This window comes from Podarcis raffonei, chromosome 1 (genome assembly GCF_027172205.1).
Source record: "Podarcis raffonei isolate rPodRaf1 chromosome 1, rPodRaf1.pri, whole genome shotgun sequence".
In the NCBI taxonomy this organism is placed as follows: Eukaryota; Metazoa; Chordata; class Lepidosauria; order Squamata; family Lacertidae; genus Podarcis; species Podarcis raffonei.
Genome location: NC_070602.1, coordinates 98,182,766 through 98,199,600, shown reverse-complemented (window position 1 = coordinate 98,199,600; position 16,835 = coordinate 98,182,766). Strand labels below are relative to the sequence as shown.

The following is a 16,835-nucleotide window of genomic DNA, read 5'->3' as shown; positions in this document are numbered from 1 at the left end:
AGAGACAGTCATAGGAGAATGGAAAATGCTCATTTACCTAGTGTGGTCCTATGGCTTTCTTTTGAAATTATTATAGTGGTAGCAAATCACAAAAGAAGTTACATTGCCCTGAGTAGTGACACTAACACTAAAATAAATGGGGGTCATTCCTGAATAAACCTACTCTAAATACTGGGTACAAGCGAAATATACAGTTTGGGTCCTTTAAAACACACACACACACACACACACACACACACACACACACACACTATTTTGGCCTGATTAGGAGCACTTGGCTGACAACGCTACTTTTATTGAATTTGCCAGTGGATTTGTTGAAAATGTCAGTATCGGGGAACATGGCAACAACTGCTCCATTTGTGTATGTGTGTGTTTGCTAAAGGGTGTGTAAATTGTAGCAGCTGGACTGCTTGCAGCTGGACTGGGGATTGCATTCTTTGCTGATCAGGGTGTGTGCTTATAACTGGAGAAGGGGGATTCCTATTGGAAAAGTGGAAACTGGCAAAACAGTCAGTCCTACCTAGAACAGAAAGTTAAAGAAAAATGAGCACGAGCACAAAGGAGAGCTGATGCGTCTTCCTGCAATGCTCCAAGACTTCTAAAAAAGTTAATTCTTAACTGCAGACGTATGGCTATAATACCCTTGGGACAACATGCAGCAGCAGCCCTTCTGCCTCCACCTGCAATTCTTAGCTGCTTCAGCTCTTGCTTGGAGTTTCTTCTTGAGCTTTGGTCCTGGGGCAGCTGAACTAGGTAAGGATCCTGAGCTTTTAACACTTGGTCCTTTCTGGGGTGTGGGGAAGGCTGGTGGTAGGCTCAGAGAGGAATGAACTGGGAAGGATAAAGGGTTTGCCTATTGTGTGGGATTTACACCCAAGCTCAGAAATTATGCAAAACAACAACAGCACATTTCTGATCCCAAGTAAGTTGGAAGTAGAGTTAAATGTAATACTGTAGATTCTGAGGGATGCATGTCATCCGCTCACCACTGTAACTTCGTTCTGATGCTTTTTACATAAGCATCAGTCCTGCTCGTTTCAGTGGAATTTTCTTCCAAGAGTTGTTATGCTTGAAGTATTAGTATATCTTGTTATTTCTCTTTGAAAGCATATAAATGAAACAAAACAGAAATCTTTGAGATATGCTTGTTAGAGGTGGGGTGGGGAGTTAAATACAGGAAAGTACTTAAATTGAGTAAATAAAAACCCCTTTAAAACAGGTCCTGTAAGAAGAAATGTTTTGGTTCTTTTTTTAAAAATGTAGTTGTCTTAATGGCTCACTTAGCAATAGGAAAGTAAATTTTGTGATGGTGGTGGTAGCATTCGTAAATGAAATACCTAATTATCCAATAACTGGATACAGATTTTAAATGCCCAGAAAAGATGCTGCTGTTTAGAAGTATTGATATAATGGGCAGACAACAAAACAGAGTAGAATGCATAAGCTAACCATGATACTTTGAGAGCATCTGTTTAACAGGTTGCATACTGCAAGGACAGCTAGAAGGTGAAAAAAACACTTCCAATCATAGATAGGGCATGGCATTTAAAAAGGTCACATTGCTGGAGGTCACATGTATGTGCTTGCAGGCAATTCACATGTGCATCATTAGCTGGATGGATCATTGTGCACGCATAATTCTCCACCGTTATTCAGCTGCCAGTGCTGTGCATGTATTAACCTGATAGTTAAAGGCCCTTAGCACAGAGCAGGTGTTCAGGGATGAGAGTAGAGAGGACTCTGTGCAGTCTTCCATCTCTGCAAAGCAGCTGATCAGTGAAACTGAAGCATAAAAGGCTATGTGCGCCCACAGTTGGAATGGGGCACGCTAAGCAAATCTCCTTATTGCCGAATATATACTGCAGTATTTCAGAAAATAAGTTACAAGCGATGGACCTTCTGTTGATTTCAAAAGTGATCAATGGGCAGCATTCATTTGGCATATACTGTATAGAGAAAGAGCTATCTAAAGCATCCTTCATTTGAATTTCAAAGGGTCACCCAGGAAGGTTTCCAGGGCGAAAAACAAGGCAAACCACCTTATCTTCTTGATCTTCAAACAGTGTCTCTAATTTCTAAACCCCTTTGAAGGGTTGCCAGAGTAAAAGTGGCTACTTATCTGATAGAAAAGACTTTGCACCAAGGGGAAATGACTTTTTAATTCCTGGAGGCAACTGATTTCCGTTTCAGGGGTTATAGCCAATGAAAGTAATATTTATAGACACTGGGACAGATGCAAATGATGGGAGAGGTGAGCATTATGAAAGAGTTATGAAACTGGTGATTGCCTTCCTTTTTTCATTTCTTGCTGAGTATTCCACTCAAATGAAATTGCTTGGAAGGAGTTTGCTTTGTGACAGATTGCGCTGTGACATTACGATGATATTAACAAAACCATATGCTGTTTGCTTTTATATTCTGGCGATAACAAATCTGCTAATTCCACTGGGATAGGGGAAAAGCAACCAAGTAGCTGTCTACAGATGCCTCATTAAGGAGAAGAGAAAAATCTTAAGGAGTAGGAAATAACATTTTCTTTGTGATTTTCTCCATCAACATTTACAAGGCGAGGACTGAGTAATGATTAATGAAACTCTCATTATTTTCGCACTTTCATGTTTCCTTGTGCAAGAAGAAACATGAAAAGGTTACCAGCAGTAACTGCTTTCTGTAGTTATTACTTGAATTAAGCACTATGCACAACACAATAATAAAAGCTACTAGTGATTCTTAGGTGTAGGTTACAGATGTGACTCTAGGCAGAACCAAAGTACACTGAACCAAGCATGCAGGTCACTGTGCGCATGCACACATGCACACACACCATAAATGCCTTTGGGCCACTTCTGACTGCTGAGCGACAAGTAAGCAATTGACAGGAGAATGTGGAATCAGTGTCTGTCTTCCCCTCATTCTGAATTTCCCTTCCTTTCCTACCAGTTCTAAGGGCAAAACTACATGCTATGTTAATCACATGGTTTGCCACTAAGTGCAAAATTTCCTCACTCAATAGCCATTTTGGAGGCCCTAGTCAGGATAATGACCCTGGCAAGGAGCAGGGGAGAGATTTAGTCCATTACCCCTCTCACACCTGCTATTTGCAAGGGAGCAAAGCTCCTTGGCTTTAGCCTCCTTCCAAATAGCATGGTCCAGTCGAAATCACAACAGGGACAAAGGATGAAAAAAAAAAACCATTTCCCATGTCAGAATCCCAATACTAATCTTGCCCCCCCTCCCCAATGCTGGCTACAAGTGAAAGAAAAATATGATTAACATAACATGCAATTTGGGGGTAGGTTGCCTTGTAATTAAGCATAATATTAGTGTTGGTGAATGCTGTCAACAGATTTCTCCTAAATTCAAAGTGAGTTTGGAAATTCCTCCTCAGACAAGAGTAGAGAAATTTCTGCGGTATTGTGTGTGGCATGATTGGGGTGGGCAGTAGTATTCCAGTCCCCTGCAATAAACAGATTAACGACAGATAAATGACACAAAGATAATGTTTTGACCATTTAATTCAATGGCAGGAGTATATTTGTGTAAAGACAAAAGCCACTATCCCCGCTTTCAGTGTCTCTCCCTTCTTGGTGTGCTCAAACGTATCCTTCTTCCATTCTTCAGCTCATGTGAGGGAGATAAAGGATGCAGAGCCCTCAAATATTCTACAGTACATACAGTGAAGCTACTTTACTCAAACCTCTGCCATTGTTTAGAACTGCCATTTTCCTCTCACTCTCATCCCCCTTCTCCCTGCCAATGCCACGGCAGTTGTTCAACTTGCCTTCATTTTTGCTGCCCTGTCCCAACCTGACTTCATGTAAATCCAGGATTGTGATGTGACACTACTAATTTTCCAATAGGTGTTGCTTGATGACATTCTTACATTTTTATTATAAAGAGGCTAATATACAAATAGAAAGCTGATAGCTCCATTACCATATGACTACACTGCTATTCAGGATACTCTCATTTAAAAGATCTTCAGGCTATATGTTGTGCAAATAACTTGAAGCTAAATACCAGAAACACACCCATTTCCTTCTTCAAATTTTAAAAACTAAATTGTACAATTAAATCAGTATTTTCTTGTTTTCTGATCTTTTAATAGTTTCTGTTTTGGCTGAATGTTGTAAAACTTTATATATATATATATTGGATTTAAGTGTGGCTTCTTCTTTTAATAGGAATTCAGTGGCATTCTTTCTTTTTCTCATTTTTTTTTAAAAAAGAAAGATAGGAAACCATATGTTATTGTTAACCTTAAGAACGACATATCTTTATATTCTTTCCAAAACTGTATTTTCATATCTTTGTGAGATAATTGGAACCAGGAAGATGTCCTGAAAGACAGATGCACCTTTTGGATTCCTCAGTGGAAGTTGTAATTTTAAGAAGCAGTACGGGTTTAAAATGTATTGTTGCATTGTTTGTTGAACCTTGCCAACTGATTCAGGCTGCATACCACTACTGATAATGGAGCAGCTTTCATAATAGGATTATATGCCCTTGGCGGGTTTCTGAAATATAGGCCTGCAGCAAGGTTTCTCTTAGTTGAAGAGGAGAGGGGAATCAGAGGATGTCGGACTCTACTCACAGCAGGGCTGAGGAACCTCAGGCCAGAGGCTGAACGTTGCTCTGCAGACTTCCCTATCTGGCCAGTGTTAATCTCCCCAAGCCACACTTCTCACCATGCCCTTCATAAGTGCATTTGCCTGGCTGGAAGGTGTTCTTGAACACAACGTATTTACCTGCCTGGGTGGTGATAATGGTGTTTTTTGTGAATGAATAAAACATCTGAATTTTCCATGGCTGAATTGTATGAAGAGTCACATGCGTTGCTGTACCCACCACTATTATCTGACCCCGAGAGGGTTGCCCAGCAGGGAATGTGGCCTCCGGGCTCAAAAAGGTTCCCCACTCAAGCATGGGCAACCCTTATAGGCAGTGGTGGTGAGAGCTGGTCTTTTGCAAACACAACTCCAAAGCTTTATTGCATGCACAGAGCTGCTACTTTGGTTTCTGCCCACAATGCTCCTTGACAGAATTGTCAATGGGCCACCAGCAGCCTCTTGTCTACTCAATACTGATGAATTTGTTACATGATTAAAAAGCATATAATTCTAAGCAACGGACAAATGCACGTTCTATTCTGAAAGGAGTTACACATACTGAGCTCTCATGTATGATTTAGTTGGAATTCCTGCATCACAGGGCTAGATGACCCTTGGGGTAGCTTCCAACTTTATAGTTCTATGATTCCATGTGATTTTGTTTAAGGTAAACCTATTTCTGATGCATAGCTCTTTGACTAGTCCAACTTCCATTACTTTGATTGCTCTGTGACATCTTCTGAGAATCATGGGGGGAATAGTCCTAAAATGGCAGAAACAGAATGGATTGCCTAATACAATATCAACAGAATTGTAGGAAAGTATGACTTTTCTTGCTGTTTTTATGTTTATTCATTGATTGGCAGGTAAGTATATTCTACTCCCTTGTTAGGTACAGAGGGCAGCTTCTCTGGATTGGACAGCAAATTATCTGTAGGCTTCACTGATATGATGCATCTTACATGCTGGCAGGTGCATTTATATCATGATAGCCTCTTGACAGCTTCATTTGTTGGCAATCCCAATGCATGATCCCTTAGGTAATGTTAACATCTCATGAGTTCAGTGACTCTCAAAATCCTACTGTTCTTCTCATGATGTAGCAAACACTCACAACTTTGTTAGGACATTTTTAAAAGCCCTACAAAATTTGGAATACATAGTGTCACTGCTTATAGATCAAAGTTCAAAGTTTATTCTGAAATGGTGGCATCTTCCCAGTTTTGTGTGCTGTACCATATTTGCAGTGATCTGTCAAAACACTATTTTAATTGGCTGTTTCCCAAAGACAATGGGTGAAAGGAAGAGGGGACAGAAAGAGTACAGTTGGTAGTTGCCTGAATGGTAGATTAGGGGGATTTCGCTGGGCTATCAGGTTGAGCTTGGGGTTCAGCCTTGATGACAAGGCGGTAGGAAAAAACTCTTCAGGGATGTGAGATAAAAAAAGGATGAGAGAAAAAGCGACCATTTCAGATTTAAACTTAGTTTTGATCATTCAACAAGGGTACAGACTACTGAGAAAATTGGATGACATAGGTAAAAAAGTTGGATCATTTGTTATGGAATGACCCAGTACTAAGGAGGAAGAATGTGCTTTAAGCCTCCAACTTGTAGTATGTTGTGAATGGAGTTGGGGTACCCAAGTGGCAGCCCAATAGACAGACATCAAAGGGGCATTGGCAGAGAGCTGCTGAAGTAGCTGCCGGATTAATAGAATGACCTGTAATAGAAAGTGATGGGGAAGCTTCAAACCTCCATATACCATCACAATAGAAGCTATAAGCCACCTAGATAAGGTGGAGGAGCTAAGCTTTTTGCCCAACGAAGTGGGATGAAAGGAAACAAATAAGAAGTCAGTTAATCTACACTCTTTAGTCCTGGCTAAGTACATCTCAAGTGCACACTTCACATCTAATGTGTGCCAGGCCTTTTTCAATGACAAGAGTTGGGACAAGACGTGAAGAGAATTGACTCTTGCTGAACATGGAATCTCAACAAAACTTTGGGTAGAAAGGAGAGGTCAGTTCTCAAAACCACCATGTTCTTATGGAAAATACAGATATGCTTTGCTACAGATAGAGCCCCCAACTCTGGCACTCTATGAGCAGATGTAACAGAAAGAGAATTTTAAAGGATGAGTGTCTAAGTGACATTTTGTCCAAGGGTTCAAAGAGAGGCTTCTGCAGAGCTGAGAAAATAGTTCCTAGGAAGGAAAACAGTGGGTTACCAAGTGGACACTCTAGGACTGCACCATGAGGAAAGCACTTCAGCACCTGATAGTGAAAGAATAGATGATAGAGTTGCTGCCTGGTGGTTCAATGTGTTGGGTCAAAGTCCTTTGCTGGGGCTTTTCTGTAGAAAGGCAAGTATGTCAGGAACTGTCAGCTTGCACACTGACATAGCTCTGCCTGAGGACCACTTCAGAAGTTTTCCAGCTTGCCTGGTATAGACATTGTGTGGAAGGAATGCAGAATGGTTGTAATTACTGGTTGAGAGAGGTGCAGTCTCTTCAGACAACTCCATTCAAAATCCTCGCAGTCAGACAAAGCCAACATGGATTTGAATGAATGAGAGGGCCTTGGGAGAGAATGTCCTGGCAAAGCGGCAGTTGCTGGGTGTGTGTGATGTTGCCAGGATAAAAGCTTCCACATCCATGCCTGGCCAGAAGGAGCAATCAGCACCACCTGGGCCTTCTGTTCCCATATCTAATGCAGCACTTCCTAGAGAATAGATGTGGGTGGAAATGTGTAATGGAGACCAGGAAGTCAAGGGGACATGAGGGCACCCCAAAAATTCTGCCTGAGGGATTATGCCTATCTATATCCCACATATATATTTGTGTGTGTGTGTATTCTGAGAGCGCAAGATCAGACTGGGATATGTGAATAATGTGTCTTCACACATCAGCTGCTTATATAAACAAACCTCTCATATACTGATTTGAATAGTTTTATTGTGGGCTGGGAGGGGATTCTCTGCAAGCTTAAATTATGCCTATCCATATCCCATCACAATATCCATTGTCAATTAGCATATCTTGCACTTGTTTACTTATTACTCTCATTTGCATGAGCATGTGGGCACTTCAGTTCATTAACACTTCAAACAATAGTACAGTATTAATCTTCTTTGTTTCAAAGCACCTCTACTCTCCCTGCCTGAGGGCTGAACTTGCACAGAGAATGTTCAACATCTCCCTAAATAACCACAATGTCAGTTTCCCAGGGGGGAGGGTGGGACAAAGAAGAAACTCCTCCAAACTTTTGAATATATATGAGAAAGAATATGGCTGTAGAGTGGTGGCGGTGGTGTTTTTAACAAACCCTAAATGTTATTTTTTTTTGAAAAAACACCAACACATTTTGTGCCCCAGGGAGGTCAGTGGAGACTTCTTGTTTATTTCGGTGGCATCTGGTGATTGTTCTCAGCTCAAAGTTAAGCCTAGAATTGTGGGGAGACTTCCATTGCCACCCTCAGGCCTTGACTTTGACTTCCATATCTGCAACTGTCTATTTGTGTTCAGAGGGGGGAGGGCAATCAGGAGGACATAACACATAGACACGAATGACACTTCTTTTAACAGTTCTCCAAATGGCTTTTTGAACTTGAGAGCTTTTAAGGAGTACGGGTTGTGTGCCCCCACTCCCCAGTGTTTTCTGTGATGGAACTAGGGCAGAAGGTCAAAAATTGTATCCTTGAAACAGATTTTGAATCCTTAAAACCCAGTTCCAGGCATTCTGCCAGTAGAATGCCAGCTCATGCAGCCAAGCCTTTAGGTACTTTCAAAGTAGCTAATCTTAGAGAGAAAGGGGACATTTCTCTTCCCTAACTATAATTCAGCCCCAAAGCCAAACCTATTGATATTCTGGATCACATTAGTCATGACAAATCATCACTGTAAAAACATTGTTTCATTGCCCCTGAGGTACTGAGAGATAATTTAACTATGTATTTTCATGACTTAATTCATAATATTTGTAATAGGGTTGAGAAAGGATGAGCCTCTGTTTCTCCTTTCTTTTTCTGGATGTCTCCTTGTGTCCATAATGGAGCTAGTCGCTCTAGCTGAGGGCTGTGTGAAGACTGTGATGTTAAGCTCAAGAGAAGTAACGCATGCTTGGGCCACCTTACTGATTTCAGTGAAAGGGGCAGCTGTACATTCACAAATTAATGCTGACGAAGGGCTGTCCCTGATACTGAAATGAATGTCAAAGCACATGCATGTATCAGATCCCCATTGCCACAAAGAAAGAGCTGTAGTTCAGTAGTAGAGCATATGCAATGCCTACAAAAGTTGCCGGGTTCAGTACACCACACCTTCCAAGTCAGACTGAGAGACACCACTCTCTGAAAACCTGCTGAACCACAGCCAGTCAATGTAGACCATCTAAGCTGAAAGAACCATTGGTCTGATTTCCTATGTTGCCGAGTCTCTGGATCAGCATGAATGGGTACAGCCTGCACAACTTATATATTGTTATTATTATATATTTCATTTATCAGTTGCTTTTTACAGTAAAAAATATATGTAACCTGACAACACAACCAGAGAAAAAATTAAAACTCTGACAATACAAAATCCATAAAATGTTCAGATGACAACACATTATTAAGGGCTAAGTCCTACCTGCTTTATCACACTGCAATAATCTTACTTTGTTATTATTACCTTAAAATCCCACCATTTGCCCAAGGTGCTGAAGGCAGCAGATGCGATTCTCCCCATTTTATCCTCCCAACAACCCTGTGAGAGTTAGGGTAGGCTGAGAGACTATGACTGGCCCAAGATCGCCCAGTGAGATTTGTGGCTGAGCTGCTCTCCTAGTACTTATGTGCATGCACACGAAAGCTTATACCCAGAACAAACTTAGTGGGTCTCTAAGGTGCTACTGGACTATTTTTTTATTTCGACTGTGTGAGACCAACATGGCTACCTACCTGAACCTAACCACTACAGTACACCACAATGGCTCTACCAAGACATACCAAGCCAAATGCCATTTCAGAGCATTGTGTGATAGCCAATCAAGCTCAATGGATTTCCTGCTTTGGTCACTTGCCTGGAACTACACAAAGAGGTGGGTTGTTAGTCACTGGACAAGGCACAACTTCCCTTCCCCAATGCTTGGCAGTGATAGACCTGGTGGATCACAAGCTCTGCAGGTGTAGTACATATATATGCAGAGGAAGAGCTTGTCCTGTGTTCTTCAAGTGTATCAATATGCATGTTTAGTTACTTTTTTTCACATCATCTAATTCATTTTTTACCAACTTGTATAAAAATGTTGTTTTTAATAAACCCAGCAGGAAGAAATCAGGAATACACTTGGGGTAAATATAATATATCATTCCATAATTTATACTGTATTCAAGTGCTCAGTGTTTTCTCAGGAAACATTTAAGCCTTCCCTAGTTGCCCCAGCTAAAAAATGAAAATTCACAGATTGAAATTTATTCAACAGCAGATGTTCTAATAATTATTGTTGAATCAAAAAGTGCTAAATAGTTCCCCATTTCCTTGGGCAAAAATCTCAAATCATTATACCAATTTAACAGCATGATGTAATGAGTCTGAGATGCAACACCCCAAAGCACCTAATTTCAATGCTTTTCCATTCATCTCCTATAATACTGTTTTCAGTAATAAATAATTCTTTCCTGTCCATAGAATTTGATTATGAAAGGTGCAGGGCCACCTGCCTTGCTTATGGTGGAGAAACTGAAATCTGTAGTTGGAATTAAATACAATACAATAATGTCACCGGGAAATGAAACCTATTCACACCACATATTGTGTGCGATGGAGCACCTGGAAAGGGGAAAGGGATGTGGCCAATTTGGTGGCAGTCTGCATCAATAGCAGTAGAGTCATAGGGCGTAACCTTGGATTTTAAATCATGTTGAGAATTTAAAATGAAAATCAGAAAGGCAATAATGGCACCAAAATCACGAGTTGGATAGGAAGCTGCCTTATACCAACCTCTAGCTCAGTATTGTCTACACTGACTGACAAGGATTCTCCAGGGGTTCAGACAGCGATCTCTCCATCCCCTACCTGGAGATGACAAGGGATCTTCTCCCTGCAAATCAGATACTCCACCATTGAGCTGTAGTCTGTCTCCAAACATCCTCCTCTAAAGAGAAGGTCTCTTTCTGTCCATGGATAGGACTCTGATCCTGTGGAGGCTCTCACCCCACTAACTGGATGCTCCTGCAGGTGGAAGATAGAGAAGCGATCTCCTTTCCTGTATAATCCTATGTACAAACCTCCCCTCCCGCCACCCGGCATCATGAAGGGCTGTTTGATCCCTCAGCATCAGTTTTTTGGGGGTATGGGGGATGCTCAATCTGCTGGATTCCTCTGTCACCTAGGACTTAATCTACTGCTGAGAATTCCTCTTCCACCAATGGTAATGGGTACCATTGGAATGGTTGGGTGAAAGTCAGGGAGGCCAACAGCAGGGGAGCTGGAGCTAATGATTGGCAAAGACACCTAATACTAGTTTTGTCCCTATCCTCCTTGCTGAGTTTTACAATGGCAACACTGAAACTAAGAAGGAGGAAGCCAACAGCTGGTGTCACTCCCTGAGCTGGTTTGTAAGTAAGAAGGCAGGAGTTGGTTGGGCAATTCCTTGTTCGACCTAATGGTCGAACCTCCACTAACCGCTTGTCCATTCATAGCAGCAGACTGAAAATAGGTAAAGTTCTCTATTAATTCTCTTCTTGTTCTCTCATCTCACTCACTTCAATTTTCCTCAGAATGCTCCATTATCTAGACCAAGTGTCCTAAATTACCTATACTCCTATAAACCTGGCAACTTGTGCTAGTTTCTGGGCCAGCTATACTAGACTGACAACAACTTGTCTTCTGGTGGGAATGGAATCAGGAGTTGCTAATGGAATAAGTCTCCCTAACACCAGACTAAATTCTTCGGTCATCCCTTGTACTTTATTCCTCAAACATGAAAAATAGGTTCAGGTGTATGCGCTGAACAAGTGTGGTAACCATTGCTTGATGGTAAAGTCATAGTCTGTATCTTTTTAAGTTGTAATTTCTTTTGATGGTGAACACAGAGACAGACCTATTTTTATTCTTTCTCCATTATTAAAATATATTTGAAGTGTTTGGTTGAAGTCTCCTTTTTGACTTGACTGAATTATCAAATTACCCTATTACTATCTGATTTATTTTAATAAAATGGATATGTGAAATAAATTTGCCATGTATTATAGGAAGCAAAGGCCCTGGCTTAAGGTCTATTACATAAAAATTCAATTTAATTCAAAAACTTCCCTGAATTATTAAAACATCCACTTTCTGTCCAATGACAACTAAGATATTTTGGCTTTTAAAAAATGTTGTGGAGCTACCTTTAATCACCACAATATCCCCATTAGCAGACAAATACCTACTTCTGCCAGTTTTCTAGACCCATTTGATGTTGAGACATGTGGCATCCATTTCACCAATTGAGGAAAACAATAAATTTATGGTAGAAGGTTAAAAATGTAAATCAGACTTCTGCAAACTGACTTACTCCCCAATGTCAGTGATTCAGTATCCTCATCATTACCCTAAAATATATTAATCTTAAACAATATATGTAGCTCCACTGAATCCAATGATATAGTATCTCTGTAGTATGTCACCCTATGGAAGCTGACTGTCTTCTTAGGCATTAAGAGCACTCATCTGCAAATAAGTCCCACTAATAAGATTTCTGCATAATAACACATAGTATTACACTGTAATTCTGCTAAAACAACAAATAAACCACATTGTTACTTTCAGCCAAAAACTTTTACCTCACCCTGAATATTTAGAATGCTGGTCAAAGGGGAAGCAAATCTCTATTTTTCTTCTGTTTTCAAGAATTACCATTTATTTGGGAGAAAATCTAAAAGCGTAAAGAGTAATAATTTGAATGATTGCAAATGAACATATTTTTTAGCCAGTTGTTCATGCTGTGCAGTCATTTTCATTGCACAGACTAATATTGCCAGTCTTGTGTAATTTAGACCCTCTGTCTCTCTCTCTCTCACACACACACACACACACACACACCAGAGACAAATCTATAATATGGCTCATATATCAAGATTAATAAAAATGACAAGAATAAGTTATTTGTCAACTAATATCAATTCCTTGGCTTTTTGTTATAGCTTCTGTTGAACAAAATATATTGCACTTGAACTCTGCATTCATTCGTGACAATGAAAGCTACCACAGAGTTGTTTTAATTATGTGTTGTTGTTTTTAAAGGAAGCCTAACATTTATTTATTTATTTGAGGAAAACATACCCTCAATTGCAAGCTTTCTGTATAATTTATATAACTCTGAAGTGATCCATCATTTGTTCATTGGACTACATTTCTCTTAAGAAACATAATATATAAATAAATCACACTGCCACTCTGATACTGCAAAACAGGGCGAGCGAGGGGGGAAAGTTATATCCAAGACTGACACAAGCCTGTCTGGTTAAGATCACTGAAGGTGGGAGGGGAAGCTATGGCTCAATGGTAGAGCATCTACTTTGCATGCAGAAGATCCCAGGTTCAGTCCCCAGGTAGGGCTGCACAGCCATTGCTAGACAATGTACTCAGCATTGGTTGCAAGGAAAAAATAGGTATACAAGGAGAATTCCTGCCTAGATCCAAGTTTGGGGCAATTACTCTTTGGTGAGGCAACCCCAGCAGAGATTTAAAATAACAAAATAGGCAGCCAGATGAACCAATAGTCTGATTTAGACCACAGGAAGCTACTTTATATTATATTCCCATGCTGAAAGATTATGTACACACATTTTGGTTTTGTTTAGTAAGGCCTTTGGCATGAATGTTAGTTCTCTCTCTCTCCTCTCTCTCTCTCTCTTACTGATCTTTTGTGATTTTAAATTTTGTGTGCGTGGTCCACTTGAGTGGTTCAGCTCTAAAGTAGGAAAAAATGGAATACTTTAAAAATAGAATGGTTATGCACCTGTAGTTACATAGCATGCTGACAAGTTTCCAATTTTGGCCACAGAATTTAAGGAAAACTGTACATGGAGTGAGTCAGCTTTCTTTTGGATTTGATAGCAATCAAGTCTGAAGAATATCCTCGATACTTGAACAGAGGAGACTAAACCCTAGTTCTGGGGATCTTACCTGGCTTCCCCAAACCCCACTGATTCTGGCTGTGGTGGCAAAATAATAGTTATAAGGATGATATAGGTAGAGCACTGTGCTCAGGCAGAGCCTTGCCTACTAATGTGGATGCTATTTGCATTTCCCAAATCATCAAAATGATCATTTTATGCATGGAGGGGGGCCCACAACCTACCTCCCCAGATAAGTCAGCTGATAAGGCAGGACTCTGTATCTGTGCTTTAGGATTGCATTGTTAGTCCTGCTTAGAGTAGACCCATTGACAGCAATGGAACTTCAGTCAGTCTTGACTAATCTGAATCCTATGGATTACAACAGATATACTCTACACACAAGTGTGTCTGGATGCAACTCTGAAAAAATTATTTGCAAATAATAAATATCTACAGTACACTTGGGAATACAACAGAATAAAACAGAGCACTGTGAGTCCACATTCACAATGACCTCTACGGAACTGCAGAGAAGCAACTATAAATCCAGTTTAATTTATTCACAGAAAGGGTCTACAAATCAGACATTTTAAAGTTACTAGGATATTTATTGTCAGATGGCTAGGGAACATGAACAAATATGCTAAGAACAGTCCACTTACTCATGTTAATATGGCAAAATAGGTAATAATGGTTAGCAAGATGCAGTATATAATGCAAGTACATAGGGTGCATTCGGTGGTAACTAAACTTAGGAGAGAGAAAATGAAGTTCTGTATCTTGATTTGGCCTGAGCAGCCAAGACAGCCAAATCCCAACCAGTGAACTTCCATGTATAGAAAGCTCTTCCTGCGTGGGGAAACCTTCACCGTTTGTGCCAAGTGGTGTTTTGGGATGGTCACCAAAATCCCTCATTTAATCCTACTCCTTATCCCTCACTGATCTACCAAGCCAAATGCAGTTTCACATCATTGTTGTTTAGAAGAGGGAATTTCAGCAGGTGCAGCTTGTCACGCAAGCTGAAATTTTCTGTTCTGGAACTCTGTTGTCTTTTTTTCATCATGCCACCCAACTAGCTAGCAAGGCAGGGCATTTCCTTCTTCCTGTAGCATGGGAAGAATTGGGAAAGCAATCTTAGGTAAATTTCTCTGCCTTTCTTCATAGAAAGACAGAGAAATTTACCTCAAGATTAAAGTAATACATTCTTAAACTAGCTCAGCTGGGCATCTTCCCTTTCCCCTTTCATTCATCTTCCAGGACGAAATTATTTATGCACTTTCTCTTTTCTTTACAGGAGTAATGATTAAATTAAAATGAGCAAGACAAGACACAATAGCCTCGCCTTGTTTGACAGGAGCTAATAAGGACAGGAAGCAAATTAAATGCACAGTAAGATTATCAGGAAAGGTTTAAAATGGCAGGTCCAGTTAAGGAAGTTGCCCCCACAGCTATTACAGCTTTATTAATGCATTAAATGCAACAAATAAATATAGTCACAAGTGGCTTCTTTTGAAGCAACTGTGACTTAGGTGAAAAGGGCACTCTGACCTTCGGAGCCTCTTGGACTGAGGTAGTGCAAATGTTAGATGTATTTCCCATTGCCTCTTCTCCATTTATGAGCGCCCCTTGCTTTAAACACATTAGAACTGTAATCAAGCATAATATTTGCTCCCAGAGCCTTCAAGCAATCAAATGTAAAATAATGCTGGGTGATTACAGAAAGCAATTTCCACGCCTTGTATAGAGCTTGAGTTTCCCAGGGTGGCGATTAGCGTGGGGGATGTGTATAATGGGCCAATGTATACCACTAAAAGAAATATTTCTTCAAGCAGCAGTCTTGGCAGATTAATTCTGGGAAGAAGAGGAAGAAGGAAAAACCCACACACCGAGAAACAGTGTTAAGAATGTCTAGATGCTTGATATTTCTGATGATCTCACTTTCTTGCTAGCCATTTGATTCTTAGTGAAATCTTCCAGAGATAGGCAGCCAGATGTACACAGGCCTGTTTCCCAGCTGATAAAAGTTAGCAGAACTATGATTGAATTGTTACACAAGCTTGCCCTTCTTGCACAGCATTCCAGAGATTTCATTTCTCCGCCACCTCCCTGAAGAGGAAAAAGTGATGTCATAGCTGAAGATCAGAAACAGATCACAAAAGGGATGTTCCTGATGCTTAACTGTCTCCAGAAAAAAAGGCATGCACACATATACATACCTAGATCCTTTATTATCCTTTTTTTTTTTTTTATAATATTTTTTATTACGTTTCTTTCCAAATTTTATACATTACAAACAAATAAGGAGTTTACAAGAAACCATTTTTTTTTTTTTTAACAAAAATCCCAACTTGGACTTCCCCACCCCTTCCGATTCTGCGTTCTTTATATTAACAATGTCAGCAATTTGTTACCTTATGTCATACCTTATTGTAACTTTTACATGTTATGTATCTATATTCAATGTATTATGTCACAATTTTTATACCTTTAAAATAAACGTAACATGTTCAATTTCATATTATCTCCTTTTCTCTTTTATCACTTAGTTTACTATTTACTTAATCATAATTGCTAAAGCGTATCATTTCCAAATCATGCACCGTCTTAAGATTCATACAGTTTGTAATACTTTTGCAAGTAGTCTTTAAACTTTTTCCAGTCCACCTCAATTGTTTCTACATCCAAATCTCGGATTCTGCCGGTCAGTTCAGCTATCTCCATGTAGTCCATCAACTGCATCTGCCATTCCTCCAGCGTGGGTAAATCTTGTGTCTTCCAGTTCTTTGCGATGAGTATTCTTGCTGCTGTACTAGCATACATAAACAAAGTTCTGTCCTTCTTTAACACTTTCTGGTCTACCATGCCCAACAGGAAGGCCTCTGGTTTCTTGGGAAAGGTATACCTAAATACCTTTTTCAACTCATTGTAAATCATTTCCCAGAAAGCCTTAACCTTTGGGCATGTCCACCAGAGGTGAAAGAAAGTCCCCTCTGCTTCCTTACACTTCCAACATTTATTGTCAGACAGGTGATGTATCTTAGCTAACTTGACTGGGGTCATGTACCACCGGTATATCATTTTCATAATGTTTTCCTTCAAGGCCGTACTGGCCGTGAATTTCATTCCGGTGTTCCATAA

General features: G+C 40.1%; 1 protein-coding gene across 1 annotated transcript in view; it reads left to right on the top strand.

The window, feature by feature from the left end:
- The first annotated feature begins 454 nt into the window (after nucleotides 1-454).
- The window catches only part of LOC128422168 (von Willebrand factor D and EGF domain-containing protein-like), a 205,846-nt gene continuing 189,465 nt past the window's right edge, over nucleotides 455-16,835 (top strand). The window contains exon 1 of the mRNA XM_053405830.1: nucleotides 455-756. Coding sequence (XP_053261805.1) covers nucleotides 657-756 — 100 coding nt within the window. The 5' untranslated portion in view covers nucleotides 455-656. The remainder of the gene's footprint in view (nucleotides 757-16,835) is intronic.